General features: G+C 39.4%; 1 protein-coding gene across 12 annotated transcripts in view; it reads right to left on the bottom strand.

The window, feature by feature from the left end:
• Positions 1-5942: 5942 nt before the first annotated feature.
• Positions 5943-16100, bottom strand: part of BCL2L13 (BCL2 like 13) — an 88292-nt gene continuing 78134 nt past the window's right edge. For 10 of the 12 annotated variants that reach the window (XM_078450246.2, XM_078450248.2, XM_078450244.2 and 7 more), the window contains one exon: positions 5943-8339. In XM_078450246.2, the coding sequence (XP_078306372.1) occupies positions 7521-8339 (819 nt within the window). In that variant the 3' untranslated portion in view covers positions 5943-7520. The remainder of the gene's footprint in view (positions 8340-16100) is intronic. The other 2 variants (XM_078450255.2, XM_078450254.2) reach the window with 2 other exon arrangements.

Raw genomic sequence — 16100 nt, forward strand, 5'->3', positions numbered from 1 at the left:
AGTGGACTTTTTTTTTTTTTGAAGGATTCATATCACAGTGGAAACAGGTTGAATCACACATATACATACATACCCACTCATCCGTACGTGTATCAGTTCAATCAGATTCTCACTAGGGGTGGAGGGACACTTTCTTCTGAAAGGAACAATTTAAATACGAAGTCAACTCTAATGGAAGAAAAAAAGAGCTCTAAAAACGACAGATAATTCCAGACTATCTCTTATAATACTTACAACTTTTCACATCTTTATCTGCCAGTTTTGCTTAAATTGATACAGTAGGCCACCATTTTCATACAACTTATACACACGTGTTGGTGTAAATTTTTTCAGACCAAGTTAGACTTTCCCAGCCATGAGGCAAAATTATCACCTTCTTGTCCCCAAACCAGCATTATGAAAAGAGTCCACTGTATCAAAAACGAATGTTCCCAGTCTTGAGCACATCCCAGCCAGAATGACTGACACATATCCTGGAAGTTGGTGGATTTTACTCATCATGGATATAACAAAGTTTTTTTTAATTTAGAGAATGTGTTTCATCCTGTTGTTTTAAATATTTGAATTAAGCAATGGAAATTCCTTGGTTAAATATAGAAAGTTTTCTGGGGCGCCTGGGTGGCTCAGTCGCTTAAATGTCCAACTCTTGATCTCAGCTCAGGTCATGATCGAACTCACAGTTTTGTGAGTTCGAGCCCCGCATTGGGCTCTGTGCTGTCTGGAGCCCCTTGGGATTCTCCCCCTCTCTGTGGTCTTCCCCCTTTCCCCCCACTCACATTGTCTCTCTTAAAATAAGTAAATACATTAAAAAAAAAAAAATTCTTGCCTCACCTCTAGCAGCTTAACAAGGCTGGATTCTTAAATGAATAAAAAGTGAAAAGCTTTCTTCTCCAGAAGCTGCTTGGCATATCTGAAAGTCAGGTGGATTATCTGGTATAGTCTGAAGGTCAAATCATTCCTGATCTCACCACTTAGGATCCAGCACTAACTGCTGAGATGCTCAGGGCTACCTTAAAGGGTCATAGCACCAGAGCCTTTTATTTTCCAACAATTTCACTGCTGACTGGGAACCTGAATATGGAGTGTCCTTTGAATGTTAAGATCATGTTTTCAGAACCTGAAGGCAAAGCAAATAAGTGTGTACCTGTCAAGACCCCAAGATTATCTGAAATGATCCCTCTGAAGTCCAAGGCATAAGATTACCATGTGAATACAAAGAGTCGTTCATCAATTATCTTCAGATCTCACTTTATTTCAACCTCCAATGTATTCTCCCCAACACACTGCTTCTAACAGCACAATTCATAGATTTGAATTTTGTTCTTTTCCCCTGATGAAGAGTAGATTGGCCAAAAGGCAGATAACAGGAGGGAAAAGGAGGAGCCAGAATAAACCACAAATAAGGTGAGCAAATCAGAGTTGTTAGGAGAGCTAATGGAAATTCATACAGAGAAAGTAAATACATGCACTTAAGTAAAATGCCTGTGTTACCAAAATTACCATTTAATTCCAGTAATTTTGAGGAGATGAGAGCATTAGAACCAATAATAAATTGAACTCAGTCAAGGAATGAGGTAGAGAGAGGCACTTTTAATGTAAAGGAAAAGAGAAATGAAAGCCTAAGATAGCTGGAAAAATACACAGATTCTATCTTTTCCTTTGGTGCTGGCCAAGGACCAACCTATGTAATACAATTGTCTTGCTAAAAATCAGGAACCAAGTTATTCCAGACTCCGTAACAGGGAAGATTGTATTTCAACTTCCTTTTATTCCTGGAACAAACAGTAGTAAAATGTCAAAACTTTTGTTCATAACAATATACTGATTAACCAATTTCTTCTGGTGGTGCAAAAAAACACTCACTGAGCAAGATCACTATAAAATTTCCCCTTAGAAGTTTGAGAAGGGGGCAAAGATCACAAACCAGCTGCTACTTTTTAACTTATTACAAGGCCTTGCAAATATCCCTGAGAACATCTCCTACCTGAGCTTACGATGAAGCAGCTGCCTGGCTAGAGCTACTGCAGTGTAAACATAAACATCGAGAGGGCCCTGATGGTTTAAATTCACAGGAACATGGCCAGCCACAGGCTAGTCTTATGTAAATAAAGGGAAGACCAGGATGTCTTCATATTTTAGTTTCATGACCGTTTCTACTCTCTATGGAGTTCTATGTATGAGGTAACTAAGAAATAGTGACTAAATTTTAAGAAACAGGTATCCTACAGCCAAGGCCCCAGTGTACTGTGGAACTGAGATGTTTCACTGGAAAGTTATCTAGTGTCAGCTTCTGAGCAAGATGTGTCTGTGGCTGTACCTTGCCAGCTCTCAAGTCAGTCACCTCTCGAATGTTGAGAGGCCAATGACTGGCGGTATCCACTTCATCTCATCCCACTTCACAACCCATGGCATAGGCAGGGGGAAAAAATAGAGAAAAGGGAAGAGAAAGCATCAAGGCGCTGTCTTCAAGTCATTTGGTGATGATTCCTGGGTCAGACTGCCTTACTCTTGTTTATAAGCAGAAGTACTTATGTGACACACTAAAAAAGATAAAGATCCATACCAACAATAACTGCACATTCTTGAGCCACAAGGCATCACATTCACTAAGAGAAAATCCTACAAGTTCGGAATAACTCTGGACATAACCTTCACTCCTATTTCTGTAGAACATGCTCAAATTTTAGATTAGGCCAGATGGAACCGTTGTACAAATCAAGAAAAAAACTCCCTTTCTTCCAGGGCACAGTCTGGTGCACCTGGCTGCCCTTGTGCAGTCCATGATTGGCACAACCATTTGTAGAGAGCCTACCAATCCTGCTTGGCAGTGTCATTAACATGGTAAAAATCGAGAAAAGCACTAGACTTGGAGTCAGAAAAATCCAGTCACCTTTTCCTCTCCCATGCTAGGTGGCTTTTGAAAAGTCATTAAACTCCAATTAGGTCTCTTCACAGCGTAAGCTGGGGATGAGGACTATGAATAGCCATTGCAACTGTGAAGGTGGAATAAGGTACATGATGGTGCACAAGAACAATCTCTGGCAAATTGTAAATGTTCAACTATTGTTAAAATTATAATGACCCACACTTTTTAAGGAAAAGGATACTCTAATACAGAAAAATATGCACCCTAAACTGAAACCCATCTCACAGTTGAACCTCCTCAGTGACGAATGCTGTAATGGGTTGTCACTAATGGCAGATCTCGTTCCTCCAGAGAAGCTACATTTTTCTGGCATGGTGTTGCTGAGGCTTTAAATGAGATACAGTAGCGCCCCCTCATCCTCCCCAGTGGATGCCTGAAACCACAGAGAATACTGAGCCCTATGTATTTTTTTTCCCCCACACATACATATCTATGGTAAAGTTAGTTTATAAATTAGGCATAGTAGACATTAACAAGAAAATAGAATTAAGATAATATACTGTGATGAGTTCTGTGAATGTGGTCTTCCTCTCAAACTATCTTATTATACTAATACCCTCATGAGGACATGAGATGACAAAATGCCTACGCTATGAGATGAGTGAGGTGAGCGATGCAGGCACTGTGATGAACCATTAGGCTACTACTGACCTCAGGATATGGGAGTAAGGATCATCTACTTCTGGGCCACGGCTGACTGCCGGTAACTGAACCGCAGAAAACAAAACTGCAGACAAGGGGATTTGTGAGGAAATCAGTTCAGAGGCCAGAATCTGTTTCTGTAAAGGTAATCAAATAGTCTACAGGCCCTCTATGAAATATGATCACCAACTCAAATTTTACCTGTAGTACCTTTTATTTCTATAAGACCTCTCAAAATAATTTTAAAATTCTGTGGGTATGACATTTGTCCACATCATGCCTTTTAGAGAAAAAGGCAAAGAGCAGGCATTACTTTTGTATTATTAGAGGGAATTAGCATGAAGGCTGGGGAAATTGATTTCCACAAGAAATTAATGGTAGCTGTACTTCCAAAAAACCACATTCCTGGGTTCATTGTTTATTCCCCCAGGACAGACCCAGTCAAGTAGCTGCATTTTGATATAAGAGATGGTACAGAAACATAGGTGAGAGGAGGTATCAAGGATGCCTTTGTGTGGTGAACGTGTGAACCAGATGGTCAACAGTTGCTTTTCATTTTCTAGAAAGCTTTCTAGAGGGCAATGATGATACAAGAGTCCCTGTAAGGCACATTGTAGATACTGATTTCTATTGGCTCAGAATTATTATTTTAATACAAAGACGATAAAGTGGCATTCTTTAATTCTGGTATTTTTCTCAAGAAACCTTCATTGGTTTTTTACCAAGTTTTCAGAAATCATTACAGTCTATAAAGCAATTAAGAAGAAATCTAGAAAACTTACTAATACAAACTTTTGCTCAATAGTTGAAAGAATGAGGAACGATAAATGGTGATACTCAATTCCACATTTGAGTTCCATAAGCAAGTGAGATTTATCCCTAATCTGCCTTTTTACCTTAGATTTAGATGTAATGTAAGTTGGGGAGGCATGGGGGAGAAGAAATGGCCTCTGACTACCAGCCCCACCAAAAACGAGGGAGGTGGGAGGCTGAGAAATAATTTTTTTTAATAAGCAAAAAACAGGAACTGCTGTAAGCAGCAGTCCTCATTAGGGTATTTCCCCTCCAGTGCCAGAGGCAGAGGATAAGGAAGTGAAGAAGCAACAGGCACCCTGACACACTCTATTATTCAGAACTATCAATGATTCAACCTAGAGAAAGCCAATGGAAAAGAGTATTAACCATTACCCAGCAAGAGGCAATTGGCCAAATCACTTTGGGTTAATGTTCAACAGATAGGAAAATAAACCAGCACGTGGCAGCATCCTATCACATGTCTCAGTCTTTCCTTTAGTGGAGAACACAGACCCAAATATCCTAAGCCACAGATCTCCTTGTAGTAGCTCAGAAGTAAACCCGGTTTCTATTAGTGCTTAAATGTGTTCAGCTAATGGGTTTGGGCTCCGGAGTTTAAAAGTGTCAACACTGGAAGGAAAATATTTTATTATAAAAGAGAAAAAAAAAAAATCAGGATAACTCACCAGTGTGCTCTTATCCTATGCAAACACAAAAGTAGGAACTAGAATGGGAGGCTGAGAAATAATTTTTTTTAATAAGCAAAAAACAGGAACTGCTGTAAGCAGCAGTCCTCATTAGGGTATTTCCCCTCCAGTGCCAGAGGCAGAGGATAAGGAAGTGAAGAAGCAACAGGCACCCTGACACACTCTATTATTCAGAACTATCAATGATTCAACCTAGAGAAAGCCAATGGAAAAGAGTATTAACCATTACCCAGCAAGAGGCAATTGGCCAAATCACTTTGGGTTAATGTTCAACAGATAGGAAAATAAACCAGCACGTGGCAGCATCCTATCACATGTCTCAGTCTTTCCTTTAGTGGAGAACACAGACCCAAATATCCTAAGCCACAGATCTCCTTGTAGTAGCTCAGAAGTAAACCCGGTTTCTATTAGTGCTTAAATGTGTTCAGCTAATGGGTTTGGGCTCCGGAGTTTAAAAGTGTCAACACTGGAAGGAAAATATTTTATTATAAAAGAGAAAAAAAAAAAATCAGGATAACTCACCAGTGTGCTCTTATCCTATGCAAACACAAAAGTAGGAACTAGAATACAGAGAAACCCCAATGTCGGAGCCAACTGTCAGAGTCCAAGGAGTGAAAACCATCTTTACTGCATTAATTCCCATCCTCCCACCTCTTCTCTAGCTACACTAATCAAGGTGCACCAAAACCCTTAAAAATATCACTCCCTAAGACGCTACAACTCAGAACATACAGATACAGTGCATGATAAAGCTGAATAGACAAACACACTTCAGACCTTTCCTTGACCAGCTTTTAAATAGTATTGCTTTAGGGAGAAGATTTAATTTTAAAAAATAAATTTAAAAAAGAAAGCACATTTAAAACGTCAAGTTTTGGTGATCAGGATAGTAAAGTAATTTTATTACAAATTTCAGGATCTAAAAAGTAATTTGTTACATTTACTAAGATAAATCTGAGATGACCTGTATCAAGCATGTGTGTCCTGCATAGTGACACTGTGATCCTCAGGCATGAAAAGACATGGTTCCACCCCCCCCCTGCTTTAGGGATGGGATCAGCCAGATGAAAGAAAATTACACTGATTCTCAACTAGCACATACTGATTAGAATCATTTTGTTTATCACTCTGGCATTTGGACTGTAAAGAGTTCAGGGAAGAAGTCTAATTCTTGAACTCTGAAAGCCAAACTAAAATCTCGAGGGTAGCCTCAAGAAAGTCAAGCTTCTCTTTTACTACTTTTTATTTCAATGGTATTTAGGAGACCTTCTGTATTTAATAAGAGTTATGATTCAGTTGGTCTGTAAGCCCAAGTATTAACATCCTTATCACATGGCAAAAGACCACAGAGAAGCTGGCTGACCAGTAAGAAGACTAGGCCAGATAAAGGGAAAACACACTAATGCAGGTTCTAGACAGTGACCATCCAGCAACAGAGATGCTGCTAGCGAGTAACCATAAGCTCCATAGGGTGGCCATACACAAAAGGGCCAGAAGAGACTTTGACAGGCCATCTAAGTCATCCTTCTGCTTCTAAATGAGACAAATGTCCCTCTTTAGCCAGTTACTTGCCTTTGCATTCACAGGCAGGGAGCCCTAGGTCTCTGTTATATTTATTTTTTTTAAAGATTACTAAAGGTAACATCTTTACAAGGTGGAGCTGTAGGAAGCATCAGGGACTTAGTGGGCACAGAGCAAGTGCTCTCCCGTGGGATTTTAACAAAGAACGTGGGGGTGAAGAGGAACGGTGCAGTACCTGAGAGGCAGCAGAGACATAAGGGGAGAGCACCCTCACGCTACAGGACTAAGAAGGTGGGGGAAAAAAGAAGATCCACAAAGGAATGGCTGCAAAACACAGCATGTTGGTCAGGAAAGATGAACTTCCAAGGGCAGGAACAAATCAGTAGCTGAGGAGCCCATAGCTAAGCCCTGTTGGCCTAGGAATTTCTATCGCAGATTCTCTTAAATTAACCCTCTCCCTCTAAAGCTGTGGCTCTCAACGGGAAAAATTTTGCCCCCAGGGGACATTTGGCAATGTTGGGAGACATTTTTGGTTGTCACAACTGGGGGAACGGTGCTACTGATATTTAGTGGGTAGAGGCCAGAGATGTTGCTAAACATCCTACAGTGCACAGGACAGCCCCCTACAACATAGGATTAATCATGATGTCATTGATGGCAAGGTTGAGAAACCCTGTTCTAGAGGGAGTACTTTACTCAAGAGATTCTGAATTGAGCATGAGCCACGGCCCTTGGAACTTAACAGACAAACGTGAATGCCCTCTACCTCAAGCCCTACTATGTGGATCGATTTATGCCTTGTTGAGCAGAAGTCCCCCATTATCCCAGAGTGTTCCACAAATGTCCAATCAGTTGTTGGTGGATCCAATTCAGTCAGTACAGCTAAGACTTTACATATTTTTTGTCTTCTTTCTCTTCTGAAAGATCTGCTATTTCTTTCTCAGAGCCAGTGCTACCCCAACTGCCACTGCCAGGATGGCAACAGCGGCGGCCCCTCCAAACAGCAGTATAGACTTGCCCTCAGACAGGGGGAAGGCCTTCTCTTCTGCAGCAGGGGAGGGCCCTTCTTGAAGACCCTCTCTCTTTACATGCATCTCCTTTTCACTCAGCAGTGTTTCTGTGGGTTCCAGTGCAGGGATCACTTCCTCTTCTAGTTCAACAGATTCAACTGCTGCTGCTTTTGTCTTCATCAAGTTCTCTTCTTCATCAAGTTCCACAAACAACGATGTAGCAGGGCTGACTTTCTCAACTGCAATCACTTCTGTGTCAGGTTCCCTCACCTCCAGCACGGAAGTAGCAGTGATATGCGGAAGCAAGGGAGCAGGTGCTTCAGGGAATGCCTCCTGCAGCTCCTTGGTTGGCAAGACTACAGATGCCACAGCAGCCTCTTCCACACCTTCAGGTATTTCTTCTTTTTCCACATGCACAATGTCAGAATTAGAAGAATTGTTCTCGCTCTTCTCTCCAGCCCCATTGCTATCTAAGCTTTTGACTTCTTCAGGATCCATTGCAATCTGTTGCCAGGACTCAGGACCTAGGGACACTGGTAGGCTTTCTGTGTGCCAACTCTGACTGGCTGAGAGTGAAACAGGTAAGCTCTCTGACTGCCAAGAAGTGGTCACAGTAGGAGACTCTGGAGGACTGACTTGTCCAGAGTTGTCACTGGGCAGGATATAAATGTCATTGCTATCTTCTGCAGCGATTCCAGGGTATTCCTCCTCCTCTGATTCAAGGTTAAAGACAGTGCCCTAGAAGAGAAGGAAGAGAGTCAATACAAAGAATGGTAAATATATTTAAAATAAATATAAATCTGGATAAAAATTCTTTCCCAAACTGAAGTTCTAGGAATAAACACATTGTTTACAGCTATGTAATTTCTGGATTGAATGCATTTACCTGTAGACCAATAAAGAGGAAGAATTTTTTTCTTTTATTCATTTTTTTATGAATATAATATATTGTTAAATTGGCTTACATACAACACCCAGTGCTCATCCCAACAAGTGTCCTCAGAGGAAGAATTTTTAACAAAATAGTCCTCTGACCAATTTCCTTGAAACTAAAAAACCAAAATGTGATTTTTATATTCAATTCGATGTGTATATATATACAATGCAATAATTAATGCAAAATAGCAGAGAAAACAAAGGCAAGAAACTTGCTCTCAAGGAATTTATCACTTAGTAAGGCAATGCTATCCGACAGTCCAAGTGCTAGTAAGAGTTCAGCTGGAGAGATGGCAACTTCTTCTGGTGGAGGCTGCAGCAGTCAGGGAGATGCCTGAGAGCTTTGTGGAGAAACCAGCATTTACAGTGGCTATCAGGAGAATGGGTCAGAGTCTATGGTGAAAACCATGGGCAAGACACAATACCCGCAAAAGTGTATAAATATAAAAAAGAGGATGTCACAAAAACAGACACTCAGATCAATGGAATAGAATACAGAACCCAGAAATTAACCCACAAATGTATGGCCAACTAATTTCTGACAGTAGGAAAGAATATCCAATGGAATAAAAACAGTCTCTTCAGCAAGTACTGGGAAAACTGGACAGCAACATGCAGAAAAGTGAACCTGGACCACTTTCTTACACGATACACAAAAATAAACTCAAAATGGATGAAAGACCTAAATGTAATAAGACAGGAAGCCATCAAAATCCTTGAGGAGAAAGCAGGCAAAAACCTCTTTGGGACCTTGGCTGCAGCAATTTCTTACTCAACACGTCTCCAGAGGCAAGGGAAACCCAATCAAAAATGAACTATCGGGACCTCATCAAAATAAAAACCTCTAGTCTGCACAGCAAAGGAAACAATCAGCAAAACTAAAGGGCAATCAACGGAATGGGAGAAGATATTTGCAAATGACATATCAGATAAAGGGTTAGTATCCAAAATCTATAAAGACCTTATCAAACAACACCCAAAACACAAATAATCCAGTGAAGAAATGGGCAAAAGGCTTGAATAGACACTTCTCCAAAGAAGACATCCAGAAGGCCAACTGACACATGAAAAGATGTTCAACGTCACTCATCATCAGGGAAATACAAATCAAAACCAGAGTGAGATACCACTTCACACCTGTCAGAATGGCTAACATTAACAACTCAGGCAACAACAGATGTTGGCGAGGATGTGGAGAAAGAGGATCTCTTTTGCCCTGCTGGTGGGAATGCAAACTGGTGCAGTCACTCTGGAAAACTGTATGGAGGTTCCTCAAAATATTAAAAATAGAACTACCCTAAAACCCAGCAATTGCACTACTAGGTATTTATCCAAGGGATACAGGTATGCTGTTTTGAAAGGGCACATGTACCCCCATGTTTATTGCAGCACTTCAACAATAGCCAAAGTATGGAAAGAGCCCAAATGTCCATTGATGGATGAATGGATAAAGAAGATGTGTATATATACAATGGAGTATTACTCAGCAATCAAAAGGAATGAAATCTTGCCATTTGTAACCACATGGATGGAACTAGAGGGTATTATGCTAAGCGAAATTAGTCAGAGAAAGAAAAGTATCATATGACTTCACTCATATAAGGACCTTAAGATACAAAACAGATGAATATAAGGGAAAGGAAGCAAAAATAATATAAAAACAGGGAGGGGGACAAAACATAAGAGACTCTTAAATATGGAGAACAAACAGAGTTGCTGGAGGGCTTGTGGAAGGTGGGGATGGGCTAAATGGGTAAGGGGCATTAAGGAATCTACTCCTGAAATCATTGTTGCACTATTTGCTAACTAACTTGGATAGAAATTAAAAAATAAATTTAAAAAAAATTTTTAACATTTATTTACTTTTGAGATACAGAGAGAGACAGAGCATGAGCAGGGGAGGGGCAGAGAGAGAGGAAGATACAGAATTCAAAGCAGGCTGCAGGCTCCAAGCTGTCAGCACACAGCCCAACGCGGGGCCCGAACTCACAAACCGGGAGATCATGACCTGAGCCGAAGTCAGACGCTCAAGCGACTGAGCCACCCAGGCGCCCCAAAAATAAATAAATTTTTAAAAATAAAAATAAATAAATAAATAATAAAAAAGGGTAACAGTATGTAACCCAGTGGGAGTAGTGTACAGTGTACATGAAGAATAGAAATTTCCATTAGGAAAGGGACCCTGGAAAACCTGACAGAGAACTAAGAAATATGGACTTTATTCAACAGGAAATGGTCAATGAAGTGTTTTAGCTACACAAGGACAATCACAGCTCCACTTTAAAATGACTTGAGAGCAGTGGCCAGAGGAACACCAGAAATGTAAGACTCTTGCTTCTCTCTTTAGCAAGAGTCTTGACACAAAAGCAATAAAAATAAATAATGTCAGGGGCGCCTGGCTGGCTCAGTTGGTAGAGCACCCGTCTCTTGATCTCAGGGTCGTTGAATTCAACAGAGCATGGAGCCTACTTAAAATAAAAAGTTTATTAAAAAAAAATTCACCGTCTAGATGTGAAGACTGACATATGAATAATTTCAGTATGATACAGAAAGCTTTAAGACAGGTATATGCACAGGATGATAGCGGAACCTAGAGGAAGAGAGAACTAATGGAGGGTAATGTTCATAAAGACCTAAAGAAAGCTTCACAAAAAGTCTGGGTGACACTCATAAATGCTGCAGAGAGTTTGAATAGAGTATGTAAAGCAAATTAATTCCTGTTTTATTTTGTGATTATAGCTGCTATTCATAGGAAGTAGAATAATTTTATTCTTCAATCAAAACTGAAAGCTCTCGGGGGGCACCTGGGTGGCTCAGTAGGTTGAGCGTCCAACTTCAGCTCTGGTCATGATCTCACACTCTGTGAGTTTAAGCCCCATGTCGGGCTCTGTGCTGACAGCTCAGAGCCTGGAGCCGGCTTCAGATTCTGTGTCTCCTCCTCTCTCTGCCCCTCCCCTGCTCATGCTCTGTCTCTGTCTCAAAAATAAATTAAAAAACATTAAAAAAAATTTTTTTTAAAAACTGAAAGCTTTCTGCATACATTAAGGCTCTAATATAAACCAGTAGTCCCTCTATTAGCCCTACATAAAAAGAAACCAGAAAAGCAACTAAACAAATAACATGACCATAATATCAAGATTCTAACTGCCCCACGTTCCACCTCAACCCTTGTTTCAATCTCCTTAGGAAGCCCTAGAGGTCATCAGGGATAGTCTGTGAATGAACATACGCAGAGAGATACAACAGTGGAGTAATTAAAAATACAGTATTTGTAGGAAAAAAGAACTGGTTTGAACCCCAGCTCCACACATACCAGATGTGTATATCTGAAGGCCTTGCTTGCTTAACCATTAAAAAAAAAATTTTAACGTTTATTTATTTTGGTGGCGGGCGGGGGGGTGGGGGCAGTAGGGGCAGAGAGCAAGGAAGACACAGAATCTGAAGCAGATTCCAGGCTCGGAGCTGTCAGCACAGAGGCCCATGCAGGGCTCAAATCCATGAACCGGGAGATCAGGACCTGAGCCAAAGTTGGACGCTTAACTAAGCCACCCAGGCGCCCCTTTGCTTAACCATTTAAACTTCAATTTATTCATAAATGGAATATGAATGCCTTGGTAAGTTTTATAACAAAACTTAGATATAGTATTTATCGTGCTTAGCACAGAACCTTGTACATAGTAAGCAATCAATAAATTATGCTGTTTTTTCATTATTATTGTTTTTGTTGTCATTGTTTTTTTGCTACTGTTTTTGGTGTGGTGGTGGGAGAAAGAGTCACGTAGACTGAAAAAATTTTAAAACTAAAAGCAATTTGAAACAATACCCTTCCTTGGGTACAAAAAGGTTATTAACACACTTTTTCCTCCTTCCTCATCTCTCCTAAATAGAGGTATCACAAAACTGGAAAGTAAAAATCTCTCTTTAGAAAATTACAATAGTATAAGGGTGCCTGGGTGGCTCAGTTGGTTAAGCGACTGATTTTGGCTCAGGTCATGATCTTGCAGTTCATGAGTTTGAACTCTGCGTCAGACTTTGTGCTGACAGCTCAGAACATGGAGCCTGCTTCGGATCTGTGTCTCTCTCTCTGCCCTTTTCCTGTTTGCGCTCTCTCAAAAATAAATAAACATTAAAAAAAATTATTTTTTTAATTACAATAGTATACACCAAACCAATATACAGCTTATTTCTGTGGGACAGAACTATAAGAAAAGTGTGTATTCTATAAATTTTTTACAATGATCATGACTTTGTATAAAAAATTTTTTTAATCTATTTGAAAATAATAAATCTATCTCCATTTTTTTTAAAAGACTGTTACATATAAATTGTGGTCTGCTGCTTCCTAGAAACTTGAGATTAGTGGACATTCAACAATCTCAACATGAGCTGTGAAATAATTTGAGTCAGATGAAGAGGATCTCCTGAATATCTTTTGTACATGTCCCTAAAACAAAGGGCAGGGCATATTAGAACACCATTAGAAATTGGTGTTTTTTTTTTTTAAATCTTTTATTCTTTTTTTAGTATTAATACATGATAAACACATTCATAAAATTACGTAACCTAACATTCACCATTTTTAGGTGTGCAATTCAGCGGTGCTTAGTATATTCACAATGTGTGCAAACATCACCCCACTTTATTTAATTCCTGAACATTTCCACCATCTCAAAGAGAAAGCTTTTGACAATCACTCCCAATTATCCCCTCCTCCTTCCCCTGGCAACCACTAATCATTCTCTGCCTCTAGATATGCCTATTCTGGGAAGTACATATAAATGGAATCATACAATACGTGACCTTTCATGTTTAGGTTCTGTCACTTCACATGTTTTCAAGGTTCGTCCATGTTGTAGTGTATATCAGCACTTTCTTTCTGTGGCTTTGCAGTAGTTCACTAAATGGATATACCACATTTTGTTTATTAATTCATCAGTTGGTTAACATTTGGGTTTTATCAATTGGTTGACATCAGTTGTTGGTTGACATTCATCAGTTGGTTGACATTTCCACCCTTTGGTGATTGTGAATATCCACATATAAGTTTTTGTTTGACCACCTATTTTCAATTCTCTTCAGTACATAGCTACAAGTGAAACTGCTGGGTCATGTAATTCTGTTTAATTTACTGAGGAACTGCCAAACTATTTCTCAAAGCAACTGTACCATTTTATATTCCCCCCAGCAATGTAGAAGGGTTCTAATTTCTCCACATCCTAACACTTGTTATTGACCATTTCATTTTTTTTTTTTTTTTTATCAGTGCCATCCTAAGGAATGTGAGGTGGTATCTCATTTGGGTCTTTATTTGCATCTCACTAATGACCAATGATACTAAACATCTTTTCATTTGCTTATTGTCCATTTGTTTATCTTCTCTGGAACAATGTCTATTTCTTTTTCCCACTTTAAAATTCTATTGTCTTTTTATTATTGAACTGTTAAGACTTTTATCTTTTACTCTTCAACAAAACAAAAAACAAGGGTGCCTAGGTCGTTCAGTGGGTTAAGCATCAGACTTTTGGTTTTGGCTCAGGTTATGATCTCACAGTCTGAGTCTGAGCCCTGCGCTGGACTCCAAGCTGACTGTGCAGAGCCTGCTTGGGATTCTCTTTCTCTCTGCCCCTTTCCTGCTCTCTCTCTCTCTCTCTCTCTCAAAATAGATAAATAAACTTTTAAAAAATAATAAAATAATATAACTAATTGGGGGCAAGGATGCTTGTAAAAAAGGTTGAGACTAAAGAAAACAGAGGAGGTAAAGTACTAAAGTAACCAGTAGTCTATGCTAGTTAATAATCTTATTTTTTATTTTTAATAAGATCTGCCATTAGTACTGTTCTTCATATGGATTCCTTTCCCAGGCTTAAAATGCATCTAAATGAGACCTTCATAACTATAATCTTATGGGATTTCACCTCTTTTGAATTCTCAGATTTTCATCAGTACAATGGTAATATAAAACCACTCAACAGTTCTGGGACTTTATCAATAATGAATGATAACAGAGTCCCTTTGCAACCAAATGCATCACATAAACACTGTATACCCACCAACAGCAGAAGTCATTAATTACTGATTGCCAGGAGATACTACTTGTCCTACTGAAGAATACAAACTACAAATAACACTTCTACATTGTTTCTCTATCTTATCCCATTGTTAGTAACTTTATTTTGGCTACCATCTACCTCATCATCTTCCTCTCCCTCTATTTAATCTAATCATAAAGTGCTAACTATATCTCAAAACATTTATTCTTAATGTATCCTAACATATCAAGATATATTTTTCCCTTCCTCTCAACATTTTCTGCTATCACTCTAATATAAGCAATCATTATTTTTCACCAAAGCCTCCTGTCTCTTTGATGCTGCAATCCAATTTAGAGATGAAAAATAAAAAAACATTTCACCAGTCAGCTAAACCAAAAACTTGGGAGTCATACTTGATTTCTCCTATTCTTGAAAGTAGTTTGCTTCTCATTGTTGGGAATTGTGCTATATAAATGGTAGTGACAAAACATTATAATCTCTGTCCCCAAAGAGTTTAAAATAGAGTTTAAAACCTAGTGAAGGAGACAAACACAGAAGAAGAGAAACTTATTTGGGGATTCATGGAAAGCTTCTTAGAAGACAGAGAATAACAGGGGTATCTGGCTGGTTCAGTTGGTGGAGCACGCAACTCTTAATCCCAAGGTTGTAAATTTGAGACCCACACTGGGTGTAGAGATTACTTAAAAATAAAATCTTTTTTTTTTTTAAGTTTTATTTATTTGAGAGACAGAAAGAGAGGTGGGGGAGGGGCAGAGAGTGAGAGGGGGAGAGAGAATCCCAAGCAGGCTCCGTACTGTCAGCACAGAGCCTGAAGCAGGGCTTGAACTCACAAACTGTGAGATCATAACCTGAGCCAAAATCAAGAGTCAGACATTTAATCGATTGAGCCCCCCAGGAGTCCCCCAATTTTTTTTTAATGTTTATTTATTTTTGAGAGGGAGAGAGCAAGCAGGAGCAGGGAGGGGCAGAGAGACAGGGACAGAGGATCTGAAGCAGGCTCTGTGCTGACAACAGAGAGTCCAAGGCAGGGCTGGAACTCAAGAACTGTGAGATCATGACCTGAGCCAAAGTCAGATGCTTAAATGAGCCACCCAGGTGACCCTTAAAAATAAAATCTTAAAAAAAGAGAGAGAAAGAAGAGAGAACAACAGAGCTGGATTTGAGCCCTACGTTGGGTGTAGAGATTACTAGAAAAAAATAAAATTAAAATAAAATAAAATAAAATAAAATAAAGCTGTATTTACCTATCTCTTTGCCAGAACACAATTCTAATTAGTCATGCAAATCCTCTAATACTTATTACAAAGGGATTTCTCTTTGCCATATAATTTTCTTTTATTAAATATATATATTTTTTAAATGTTTATTTGAGAGAGAGTGTGTGAGCAAGTGGGAGGAGCAGAGAGAGGGAGAGATAGAATCCCAAGCAGGCTTTGAGCTGTCAGGGTAGAGAGCCCAACACAGGGCTTGATCCCACGAACCATGAGATCATGACCTGAGCTGAGCTGAA

The sequence above is a fragment of the Panthera onca genome, chromosome B4 (assembly GCF_046562875.1).
Source record: "Panthera onca isolate mPanOnc1 chromosome B4, mPanOnc1 haplotype 2, whole genome shotgun sequence".
Classification (NCBI taxonomy): domain Eukaryota; kingdom Metazoa; phylum Chordata; class Mammalia; order Carnivora; family Felidae; genus Panthera; species Panthera onca.